Source organism: Theropithecus gelada, chromosome 8 (genome assembly GCF_003255815.1).
Source record: "Theropithecus gelada isolate Dixy chromosome 8, Tgel_1.0, whole genome shotgun sequence".
Lineage (NCBI taxonomy): Eukaryota > Metazoa > Chordata > Mammalia > Primates > Cercopithecidae > Theropithecus > Theropithecus gelada.
In genome coordinates, this window is record NC_037676.1 from 38,393,407 (window position 1) to 38,406,782 (window position 13,376).

General features: G+C 37.7%; 1 protein-coding gene across 1 annotated transcript in view; it reads right to left on the bottom strand.

Annotated features, from left to right (window-relative positions):
* LOC112630041 (A disintegrin and metallopeptidase domain 3-like) overlaps positions 1-13,376 on the bottom strand; it is an 80,325-nt gene that overhangs the window by 19,123 nt on the left and 47,826 nt on the right. The window contains exons 13-17 of the mRNA XM_025394075.1: positions 8,307-8,405; positions 7,396-7,591; positions 6,815-6,902; positions 6,361-6,541; positions 530-607 (exon numbers count right to left, since the gene is read on the bottom strand). Of these exons, the coding sequence (XP_025249860.1) occupies positions 530-607; positions 6,361-6,541; positions 6,815-6,902; positions 7,396-7,591; positions 8,307-8,405 (642 nt within the window). The remainder of the gene's footprint in view (positions 1-529; positions 608-6,360; positions 6,542-6,814; positions 6,903-7,395; positions 7,592-8,306; positions 8,406-13,376) is intronic.

Genomic DNA, 13,376 nt, shown 5'->3' on the forward strand with positions numbered 1-13,376 from the left:
AACATTAATTGAAAGGCCATCAGTGAATGGCATTTCAAATATAGTATGGATGAGCCATATAGTGAAATAAGTTGAAGCTGTTGGGTAATGAAACATATCTTAATGGATTGAAAACTCTGATATCATAAATCAATGTGCATAACAGTGTGTGGATGTTCATAAATATTATATAAGTACACATACACTCAATTATAAACAATATATATATGCATAAAAGTATAAGTATAGTCCTTAATAAATCCATTTCCAAAATTTAATAATCTTAATCTAATATCATAATAATGGATTCTGTTTCATGGTGCATTTTTTACAAAGTATAAACTTATTTGCTCATGAGGCCTATAAAAATCTGATTATATGCATAAATAATATGTATGTATAAAATAGTGGATCTACTTTCCTTATTTAATGACAATTTTCAATAAGAAATTTTCACATCTAATACTTGTGAACTTTGTTATTATCATAGAACATGTTATTGACATAGATTAAAATAATTATACTGAGAAAAATAGTAACTGTTACATACCCCATTCTGTCCACAATTTGTAGTACATTTTGTTATATTTAGTTCACTAAGATATCTGCATCCACGAGAATGACATACCTAAAATGTTACAAAGCAAACAACAACAAAAATACTAAATGTAAAGTCAAGAGATAAGGAATCATATTCGTACAAATATTATATGCACAGTAGATATACAGAACAGATGAATCTGAATTTCATCACATTTTAATAAAAACCGTAGGAACAATTCTAAATGGTATGTTATTACTTAATAAGAAATATTACAAATGAGATATTTTCAGAAAGCAGAAATATGCATTTTTATTGCAAACTGGTACAAGAAAAAAGTAGCCAGCTTGTACTAGCAATTTTTAATTTATAGGACCTCTTTGAACACTTTTTATGCACCTTTCTTTTATTTACTCATATAGACCCTTAGAAGGAGATATTTTTATGCTCATTTTGTATTTGAGTAATACGATGGCTGTGTCAAATGGTGGGTCTATATTTAGTACTTTGAGAAATCTCCATACTGTTTCTCAAAGAGGTTGTACTAATTTACATTCCCAACATCAGTGTATAAACTTTCCTTTTTCTCCACATTCTTGACATCTATTGTTTTTTGACTTTTTAATAATAGACATTCTGACTTGTGTAAGATGGTATCTCGTTAAGGTTTTACTCTGATAGTTGGTGATGTTGGGCATTTTTTCCCATGTTTTTTGGCCACTTGTTTGTCTTAGTTTCAGAAGTGTCTATTCATGTCCTTTGCCCACTTGTTAATGGGGTTACTTGGTTATTTTGTTGCTGTTGCATTGTTTGAGTTCCTTGCAGATTCTGGATATTAGTCCTTTGTTGGATTTATAATTTGCAAATATTTTTTCCCATTCTGTAGGTTATCTGTTTACTCTGTTGTTTCCTTTGCTGTGTAGAAGCTTTTTAGTTTAATTAAGTCCCATTTGTCTGCTTTTGTTTTCATTGTGTTTGCTTTTGAGGACTTGGTCATGTATTCTTTGCCTGGGCCAATGTCCAAGAGTTTTTTGTAGGTTTTCTTCTAGGGTGTTTATGGTTTCAGATCTTACGTTTAGGTCTTTAATCCACCTTGAGTTAGTTCATGTGTATGCTGAGAGGAATGGGTCCAATGTCATTCTTCTGCATATGCTATTCAGTTTTCCCAGCACCTTTTTGAAGATAGTCCTTTCCCCAATGTATGTTCTTGCTGGCTTTATTGAAGATCAACTTGATGTAAATATGTGGATTTCTGGAATCTCTTTTCTGTTCCATTGATCTATGTGTCTATTTTTATAATTATATCTTGCTGTTTTGGTTACCATTGGATTGTAGTGTAACTTAAAGCTAAGTAATGTGATGCTTCCAGCATTGTTCTTTTTGGTTAGGATTACTTTGACTAATCAAGCTGTTTTTGTGTCATATAAATTTCACATTTTTTATTTCTGTGAAAAATGACATTTTTATTTTGATAAGGATTGCATTGAATCCTTATCCTGTAGATTGTTTTGACAAGTATGGTCATTTTGATGATATTGATTCTCCCAATCCATGAGCACAGGATGTTTTCCCGCTTGTCTGCATCATCTGTAATTTATTTTATTTATTTAATTCAGTGTTTTGTAGTTCTTGTAGAGATCTTTCTCCTCCTTGGTTAAATATATTCCTAGGTATTTAATTTTATTTTTTGGTAGCTATTGTAAATGAGACTGTCTTCTTGATTTTGTCCTTGGCTAGATCATTATTGGTATATAGAAACACTACTAACATGTGTCTATTAATTTTGTATCATGAAACTTTATTAAACTCATTTATCAAATCTAAAAGTTTTTTTTGGTGGAGTCATTAGGGTTTTCTAGACAAAAGCTCAATCATCAGGAATAATTTTACTTCCTCTTTTCCAGTCTGGATGACTTTATTATTTTCTCTTGCCTTATTGTTTTGGTGAGGACTTCCAGTTAAGTAAGAGTGATAAAAGTGGGCATCTTTACCTTGCTTTAGTTCTTACAGGAAATGCTTTCAATTTTTCCTTGTTAAGTATAATGTTGGTTGTATGTTGGCTGTATGTTTGTTGTAGATTGCCTTTATGATGTTGAAGAATGTTCCTTGTATGCTGAGTTTATTGCAAATTTTTATCTGAAGAGATGCTGAAATTTATACAGTGATTTCTCTGCATCAATTGAGATTATCATATGGTATTTTTTTCTTTCATTCTGTTGATGTGATGGATCGAATTTTTGATTTGCATGTGTTGAACCATCTTTGGATCCCTGGGATGCATCCCACATAATCACGATGTATTATGTTTTTGATGTGCTGTTGGATTTGATTTGCTAGTATTTTTTGAGGACTTTTGCATCGATGTTTTCCAGAGATATTGGTCTTTACTTTTTTTTATGCCTTTGTTTGGTTTTGGTATCAGATGATACTGGCCTTGTAGTATGAGTTAGAGAGACTTTCCTCTTCCTTGATTTTTAAAAATTGTTTCAAAAAGATTGGTATTATTCTAATTATTATTATATTAGTCTAATTATTAGTTATTCTATTCTGGAGGTAGAATTGGGCAGTGAATCCATATGGTCCTAACCTTTTTCTTGTTCTTGGGATAATTTTTAATTACTGATTCAATTCTCACTAGTCATTATTGGTCTCTTTGGGAGTTGTATTTCTTCCTGGTTCAATCTTGGTAGGTTTTATGTTTTCAGGAATTTATCTATTTCCTCTAGCTTTTCTAGCTTGTGAGCATAAAGTTGTTCATAATAGTTGCTAATAATCTTTTGTATTTCTGTGGTGAGTTACAATGCCTGCTTTTTTATTCCTCATTTTGTTTGTTTAGATCTTCTATCTTTTCTTCTTCTTTAGTCTAGCTGATAGTGATAGGGACAGGGGGCAGAGAAATCATAGGCAGAAGAGGGTGGGTCCCTGGCAAAGCCCCACCCTCAAGCCGAAAAGCCTGAGACCGCAGCCCAAAGTGAGAACTCATAACCCTGTTTTCCCGCTCAAATGCTGCCTTTTCCTAAACATCCAAGGCCCACCCCACTCTCTCACCCTGTGCCTATAAAGACCCCGACTCAGCCAGCAGAGAGAAACAGCTGGACACTGGGGACTACAGCCGGACATTGGAGATAAGTGGTTTGACTTCAGAGGGGCAGCTTGACGGTGTAACTTTGGAGAAGAGTCCAGCTGGAGATGGCCTGACTTGAGGGGATGATTACCTGCCCGTCCCCTTTCCAGCTGCCCTTTCCACTGAGAGCCATTTTCCCTGGCAATAAAATCTCTCGCATTTACCATCCTTCAATTCGCTTGAGCGACCTCATTTTTTTCTGGATGCCAGGCAAGAGCTCAGGAGCCACGAGTGTGGATACCAAAGGCTGCCACACTGGCCCTTTGCCCTCGCTGGCAGAGGACATCTACCGGCCCATCGAGCTGTTAACACTTAAGCCATCTGCAGACTGCAGAGCTAAAAGAGCACTGAAACATGTCCTCTGGAGCTTCAAGGGTCGCAGGCACCCCCCTTAGATGCTGCTGTGGGGCCCTCAGGGAGTTTCTTTCTGCCACACCCAAAAGCACTTGCTCCGGCTCCTTTACCCGCTCACCTGTACGCTCCCTCCTGCGAGGGGTGGAATGCAGCAGGTCCCAGCGAGTGGAGTTCACTCCTGCCAGCACCGCAGTGGCTGGCCGGTTTCTGCGCTCCTGTAGTCCAGTTCCCGCCTCCTTTGCTCCTGTGCTCCCTCCCGCGAGGAGTTGAGAGCAACAGGCTGAGTCAACAGGGCACCCCTGTCGTGAATCCCGCGAAAGGGTTGGGGAAATATCCTGCTTCAGTAGTGTATCAATTTTATCTTTTTGAAGAACAAACTTTTTGTCCTGTTGATCCATTGGGTTTGTTTTGTTTGCTATCTGTTTAGTAATGATGGACCTCTCTTCTCACTCTGTTAGTTCTCATGAGAGCTGGTTTTTTTTTTTTTTCCAAAGGAGTCTAGAACTTCCCTCCTCTCTCTCTTGCTTCTTCTCTCACCATGTGATCTCTGCACATACCAGTTCCCCTTCTCTTTCCACCAAGAGGAAGCAGCCTGAAGCCCTCACCAGAAGCAGATGCTGGCACTGTGCTTCTTGTTCAGTCTGCAGAACTGTGAGCCAAATAAACCTATTTCTTTTATAAGTTACCTAGTGTTAGTATTCCTTCATAGCAACACAACAACTGACTAAGACGCATTAAATCTCACAAGTCCCTCAAGACTGGCCCCATATCAGGTGCAAGTATTAGGTAAGCCATACTTCTGACAGACCAGATATAAATTGGGGGTTCTCATGATACCCTCCACAGTGTAACAATGTTAGAATGGCTCACAAAACTCAGGAAAATTTTACTTATATTTAATGGTTTATTATATAAGATACAACTCAAGAACAGCTACATGGATGATATATTTAGGGCAAGGTATTGGAGGAGACGAGAAGAATTTCCATGCTTTCTCCAGCTGCACCACACTCCCAGCAAATTGACATGTAATAAACCCAGAAGATCACTGAATCTCTTTTTTCAAGGGTTTTAATAGAGATCAATTTCCAGCCCTGCCTCTCTTCTTCCAAAAGTCCAGTGAGTCAAGCTGAAAGCCCCAACCCTCTAATCACTTGATCATCCTGATAACCAGCCCTGTTCTAAGGCCAGCTGGGGGTCCCACCCTAAATCACCTGATGGAAATAAGCACAATTTCAGGTGTGACTGAAATGTGTTTATTCGTTCTCAAGAACAAAAAACACTCCGATCGCTTAGGAAATTCCAAGGGTTTTATTAGAAGCTGTGTGTCAAGAGTCAGAGACAGAAACCAAACATGTTCTGCGTTATGCTATATATAAAATATATATAAAAAAGATAAAATTAGTATACTTTTTATATATAAAAGATGCAATTCGTTAATATATTTAAGTATTTATGCTTCTGTATTTATAGTAAATATTTTTTCAGTTTGTTTTATATGGTCTTTGAAGGGATGACATATTACTTTTTGATATAGTCAGCATCAGTATGTTCCTTTGATTAATTCATTACTTTTATGTGTGACTATCTTTTCCCATTCTGAGATAAGTATACTTTTCACTTAAATTTATCTTTTATTTTAAAAGTATATTTTATATGTAAATTATTTTTATAAAAATGTGTGATAATTGTATACTTTTTAAATTAGTCAACTGATTTTTCAGTGCTACTAGTTTGAAAAGACTTTATTAGGTATCTCAAAATTCTTAAGAAGAACAAAAATTAAAAAAGCTTAAATGCTATGTTTTATTGTCCTGTTTTATGTGAAGGCCACATTTTAGACAAAATATGCTTATGGAAGAAGTAATAGGAGAGCAAGTTAGTACGAAAATAATTGCTTTACTTCAATTGTAACCAAATTAATTTTTTGTCAATCACTACAAGACAAAATACTTGGCCTTTTTGGGTTTTGTTTTCTTTAAAGTTCTTGTTATTCAGGTTGTCCTGATATTTTTTTGCATTATTTTATTCTTTTTGGTTCTTGGTTTACACAAATCATCACAGATCAGATCCTGGCCTAACAGGGAGTCTTAGATTCTCAAGCAAGAGGAAACAAGTTTAAATATCGGTAGTAAAAATTTAATAAAAATAACGGATAGTAAAGCAAGAATTTCTTTAACCAGCTGAAATTCTGATTAGTGTATCTTAAGATCTTGATATGGTAACCGAAATTTGTAGCATGAATTATAAATGAAAATTTAAGCATCCTCTCAATCTCTCTTTCTTTCTCTGTCTCATACACACACTTCAGACACTCACAGACAAATCCACCATATATAGTATCAATAAAAATTTTATTTACCTTTTGCTGACCACACGCAGTTATATCTTCTGTATAGGTCCCCAATTGTTTTGAAGCATTTCTTGCATGTGCCGACAAACATACATGACCTCCAAGGTAAGTATATTGTATATCTAAGTCTGTCATTGGTACTAGTTCTGAATGTATCCAGTGACAAACAATCTTTCCACAAAGGATATCACTAGCAACATAAGACAGAAAAACGTTACCAATTTGTCACTCAGGTACACAATTATTAGGTTAATAACAATTCAGAAGTGAGGATAATTCAAAATATTACTCAGATCATAACAGCAAAGCTTTTCACAGCACACAATGCCTTATTAAATGCAACAAATAAATCTATCTGCATATACTAGATACTGTCTCTTATTTACTTCAAGTCACTCTTTGCAGTACATACACAAAACACAACATATGCACTTGGAAGATGTATACTTTTCTAAATACGTACAAAAAAGGACAGCGTTGACCACAGTTTCCAAATTTGTCATTTTGAAAATTCACTTCTTCTGTACACAGAAGATTAGCAGACTTAGAAACTGAAAACATACGAAGTTATAGTTACTTATATTAAAAATATTAAAAGGTAAAAGTGTGGTAAGTCAATAGAGAGCTATCTAGATCACAACAATGTCCAGTCAGTGTAATCTGCTATAAATTTTTGATGTCCTCTACTGGCTTTACAAGGAGAAGCACTTACTGAAAACTATACACGTGAGAAGAGAAAAATTCATGTTATAATGTAGAGATAATTAAGAAATCAGTCACCTGCTCTCTTATCTACTATTCTAATAGTCTACTCCCTTTGCAACAACCACTTTCAGCTGGACTAATGTCCTACTATTGCGTCTTGTAGCTATCAGGTCTATTTTAACTCTTGACATCATTCAAAGTTGCTTTGATTTGCAATTTTATTTCCAAATTTGAATGTAAAACAACACTTTCAGGGATGGCTCTTGGGTGGGTTACTGACTTTAGAATAGCTACAGTTTAAATATAAACCTCAAAAAAAAAAAAAGGTAAAACAATTACATTTTCCAAATAACTGTGAACACTGTCTATCCCTGTCTCTGCATATTCCTTTAAAGCAATAGCTAGTCTTATTACTGCAGGATTCTAAATCAGCAGCTTTCACATCAGGTACACAAAACTCAGATGTTCCATTGCAATATTCTGGAAAATCACACATATCTATGCTTTTTCTGCAGACATGGCCTCTTGCATAGATCTGTGAGAGAAAGAAAAACAAATACATTTATTTTTCAGGCTCAATCCGGTTTACCTCCACTGCCAAGAATTGAAATGGACTAAATCAAACAAGGAGCTCCAATGACCTATCTATACTATATATTGAGAATGCTTGCTTGAGAATTGTCAGCTTAAAAGCAAGGATATCCAAGAGATGCATCGAATCAAATTCCTGTTTGAAACAAACACTCACTAGAGCATGAAGCCAGACCTATCTTCAATTTTAACCTAAGTTTGTGTTTATTTTTCTTTGCTTGGACATTCATCATCCAGTTACAACTGACCAATACATAATCAATATTAATGTTTTTATTTAAAAATTACCTGTAGGAATATCTAAGCACTCATTAGAAACAGGTAATAAAGGCCAGGTGTGGTGGCTCACGCCTGTAATCCCAGCACTTTGGGAGGCCGAGGCAGGCAGATCACCTGAGGTTAGGTGTTCAAGATCAGCCTGGCCAACATGGTGAAACTCCGTCTATACTAAAAATACAAAAATGTGCTGGGTGTGGTGGCATGCTCTGTAGTTCCAGCTACTTGAAGGCTGAGGTAAAAGAATCACTTGAACCTGGGAGGTGGAGGTTGCAGTGAGCTGAGACTGCACCATTGCACTCCAGCCTGGGCAACAAGAGCAAAACTCCATCTTGGTGGGGGTGGGGGGGAAGAAAGAAAAAGAAATAGGTAATAAAACTTACCGTACAAGTTTTATTGTTACAGCATGGTCCACTGCCACATTCTGCAAATCCAATTAGAGTACAATCTGCAGGATTACAGCATTTTTTATAAGTGCATGCCTAAAAGCAAATACAATAAATTTAAATGTTTTACATCAAATTTTAGTCAAATAAATAGTTTTATTTTCAAAATAAAGTATCTCTCCTTGATTCTAATCATACCATGACTTTTGGATTCTGTATTTTTACACCACTTCACTTAAACTTAATATACTTTCCTTATAAGAAAAAAAAAAGATGACAATGAAAATACAATTTCATTCTGAAGAAATTGATCTATTAAAAATTTAGTGCAATTAAAAAAATTATTTTTGTTTATGAAAGCATGCATGCAAGTTTTTATATTTTTTTACTTACTATGCCGTAAGTACTTTTCTGTATTATCAAATCCTCTCAAGGGGAGTCGCTGGAAGAGTTTGGAGGAGCAGGATAGAAAAAGCCTACATTTGGCCAGGTGCAGTGGCTCGCCTGTGATCACCCAGTCAGGGTGGAGGTTGCAATGAGCCGAGATCGGGCCGCTGCACTTCAGCTTGGGTGACAGAGCAAGATTGTATATCAATAAATAAATACGAATAAAAAGCACAGATTCTTGTTAAGGATTAAAGGACAAGAAGATGAAGGAGTTTTAAACTTCTTAGAGATTAGATAAATGCTCATGACCAGAATGTTGATAGAAATATGGATAGCAAAGATCATTCTCATCAGGTTAAGATGAAACTGAAGAACAAGGTTTTGGAAGCAAGGGCCATCCTTGCTATAAACTGGTCAAGAACTTGGCTGAACTATGACCATGCCTGAGGGGTTTGCAGAAGACCAAACGTAAGAGTGATGAACTAGGATAATTGACGGAAGAAATTTTATGTAGCAAAGTTCTCAGAATGTTGTGTGGTTGCTTCTAATTTCTTATTGTAAACTGCTAGAGAAAAGGGGGATAGAGCAGAAAAACTTGAAAAATTCATAGTTTGGCAGTATAGTGAGGAAAGAAAGCACATTTACAGGAGAGAAAACCAAGGATGTAGCACAGGGACACCTTTGCTTAACAGATTAACAAAGATAGAAGAAAGCTGATACGGTTAGGATTGGTGTTCCTACCCAATTCTCCCTACAATGTCAATTGTAACCCCCAGTGTTGGAGGTGGGGTCTAGTGGGAGGTGGCTGAATCATAGGGGTAGTTTCTCATGGTTTAACACCACCCCACTGTGGAACTGTTCTCGTGACAGAGTTCTCACAAGATTTGGTTGTTTAAATGTGTGTAGCACCTCTTCCTTCTCTCTCTCTTCCTCCTCCTCAGGCCATGTGAAATACGCCTACTTCCCCTTCATCTTCTGACATGATTGTAAGTTTCCTGAGGCCTCCCCCAGCTGTGCTTCCTGTAGAGCCAGCAGAACGATAAACCAATCAAACTTTTTTCTTTCTTTATAAGCTACCCAGTACCAAGTATTTCTTTATAGCATTGAGAAAATGAACTAATACAAAAGCCAAGTGCTATTCCTCAAGCAATGAAAGTAAGTCCCCAAAGGCATTTCAGATACCTTTGAGGCCCAGATGCCTAGGAGGGCTGAATGGCTTCAGAGGACAAGTCCAGGGCACTCTCCATGAGCTCACTGACCAATTCCACCTCAGGATACTGCTCCTGGCCCTGCTGCACAATGCCCTGCAGCTACCATGGCCTCAGCTGCAACAGCCATAGGTATAGCTCCTATCGCAGCTCCAGATGGTACAAGTCATTAACCTTGGTGGAATCCACATGGTGCTAATTTTGCAGGCTTGCAGAAAGTAAGAACTGTGGAAGCATGGCAGCTCCCACTCAGATTTCAAAGGATGTCCTTGAAAACCTGGAGGCCTGGCAGAGACTTGTTGCAAGGGCAAAGCCACCCCAGAGTCTCCCCAGAGCACTGCCTAGTGGAACTGTGAGAGTGGAACTAACACAGAGACCCCAGAACTATACAGCAACCAGCATGCAATGCCAGCCTGGTGGTGTTGGATTGATTGAGCCTAGCCAAACCATAGGGATGGGGCGACCCAATGCCTGGAGCCCCCTGTACCTGTTTATAGAAGATGCAGGACATGTCGTCAAAGGAAATTATTCAGGAGTCTGAATGCCCATCATTGGCTCTCTTGGGTTTCAGACTTGCTTGAGGCCTGTTACTCATTTCTTCTTGTCTATTTCTCCTTTTCCAAATGGGGTTGTGTGTGCTGTGCTTGTAAGTAAATAACTTGTGTTGATTTTACAGGTTCTTAAAGTATCCCTAACAGACATATTGGCAGTCCTCCCCAGTGGACTCCTTGTGGCTAAAATGAGACACACCAGAAACCAGAATATCATGGCTAGCAAAATGAAGGGGTAGTCATGTATTCTGGTATAGTTAATTCTGTGCCAGCTGATAACCCTCTCCCATACCTTGTGGTCCTGCCACAACTCCAACTGGACAGAAGATTGGTCTTATAAACATTCTTTATTGATAAACACTCATGAACTTCAAGCCAGTTTCAGGCAACTTATAGAGATTGCACACAAACTGTCTTTGTGCCCTACAGTCCCCTTTTGACATAAAGAGCCAAATTCCACCTCATTTTAGTGCTAGTTAAAAGTGAAATGAATGTAGAACATATGTTACACGAATGTTTACTCACTGTACACGCGCCTGACTTCCTTTATGAGTATTCATAGATTTCTCCCAATCTTGTGCAGTATGTGTATAAAGCTGACTCTGTAAGACATATATACCACCTCCCTCTTCCCTTCTGCAGAGAATGAACTTCTAGCTTTCACTGGAAGCTATGTTCCCCAATCTACAGATTGCTACTCCCTCTGAAAATAGTCTTTTCCTTTTCTTCCTTCATGGATATCAAAGTCTTTTGTTAACAATTCTGGCAACATGGGATGGGATCCACAGTGGCCCCTGATTTCTTTCTTGGCACTGCCTTGAAAAATTCCTAAGTTCAATTGCTTCCTGGTTACACTGGGCAAGAACTGGGTAAGCGCTATTGAATCTAAGAGTTCATGCTTTTAGATTGAAATCTAGGGAACTGTTTTCTTTAAGAAAAAGTCTGCCCATTCAGCTGTGGCCTGCAGTCCACCTGCAGTCTAGCAGGGATGCCTGCACCAAGGTTGCACTGGGAAGGCCACCTTCTTTAGGTGAGTGCTGTGTGTAACTTACCCAGTATGGAAATGGTTTTGGACCAACTACTATCAGAGACTCTGGGGTTTACACATGTTTAAAAACTATAGGAAAATTTCTTGTTAATATTTGGTATCCTGGATAAAAATAAGTCGATATAACTTAAAGCTTTCTTGGCCACAATGGGGAACTTTTAACATGTCTCAATCAGTTTATCTACATGCGCAATAAAGAACAGAAGATTCCACACCTTTCAAAAGCAATGTGAGGTCTTTTTCATTTGCTAAAAGGAAAGCTCTAAGTGAAATCAAGGATCTCTACTTGCCCCTTTAAATGAGACTAAATCAAAACTTAATCAAGATCTTAAAAAAATTGAAAATCCTTCTAAATCGGACCCTAAATCCAAATCTAAAAAGGACACTGTCCCTTCTTGCCTTTCTCCTTGAACTCCACCAATGTCACCCCCATATGCATTAGCCCCTTGCTGCCAAACACTTCTCTCTGAGCTGCCTTTCTTTCCTTCACCTTCTACTCATGAGCAACCCCCTCCAGTTGCTAATTCTGCAAGCCCTCTGACCACACCTTTTAAAAGGATTGCTAACCAGGCTTGCAGATTACCTCTTACTGTCCTGGGACAAAGTCTGAGCTTTCCAGCATTAGTCAAAGATTTTTCTAATCCTAAAATAGACTTGCTTGAGTTTGAATGCTGCTTTAGTTTGATTATAAATGTTTACCAGCCAGGACCTCTTGATGTTCACTAGTTGATTCAAATGTTAGTGGAAAATGTCTTAACCCAAGGATGGATGTGTTTAGATGACTGGACTAAGCCCCAAGATGATTTTCAGCCTACTAAGGAAATAGCCTTTGAAGTGGTGAGAAAAACAATTGTTGAATTGATTAAAGCCATCTCGGCACTCTTTCTTGACAAACTAATTGGAATGCCATTGACTCAGAAAAAAGACAAATCTGTCATTGATTCCTTTGACTGATTCAAAACGCTTTCTTTTTTCTTTTTTCTTTCTTTCTCTTTTTTTTTTTTTTTTTTTGAGACAGATCTCACTCTGTTGCCAAGGCTGGAGTGGAGTGGCACGATCTCGGCTCACTGCAACCTCCACCTCCTGGATTCAAGTGATTCTCCAGCCTCAGCCTCCTGGATAGCTGGGATTACAGGCGCATACCACCACAACCGGCTATTTTATTGTAAATTTTTTGTATTTAGTAGAGAAGCGGTTTCACCATGTTGGTCTGGCTGCTCTCAAACTCCTGACCTCAGGTGATCCACCTACCTCGGCCTCCCAAAGTGCTGGGATTATAGGCGTGAGCGACTGTGCCTGGCCAATTCAAAAGGCTTTCTACAAAATTCTGGTATCAAAGATCTAACTGATGATATTATAAATCTTTTTAAACTCACTTTCCCTCAAGTAAGTTAAAGCCCTTAGCACCCTGGCTAAGCAATATGATCCCAACTGGCCTTCTAAGAGACTCTATGATATAGCTTCTTTGGCCAATCACCTCTCTAAAATCCTAGAAAAGAAAAAAGAGGCTAAAGCCACCAAGGCACTAGAATGGCAAGAAAGACAGATAAACTCATGGCCTTGCATATTCAACAACTCGTAAAGTCTCTCCCATATCAGCAAACTCCATTTAATAGTTAGAAATTAGTTTTATCTGCTGCAAGAGGTATAATTTGCTTTTTCTGGCATTTGAAATGAGACTGTAAAAAAATATAAATGAGGGCTTCAGAAGGACACCAATAAGATAAAGAAGCTCCCTTCTTGGAAACAATAAGAGAAATATTTATTGATCAGAACTAGGGGTACTCCAGGGAGACATGGGAGATTTTTCCTCTCCTTTCAGTCAATCGGTTCGGAGAGGTTTATCTTAAAAATTACCAACAGAATAGTCCAA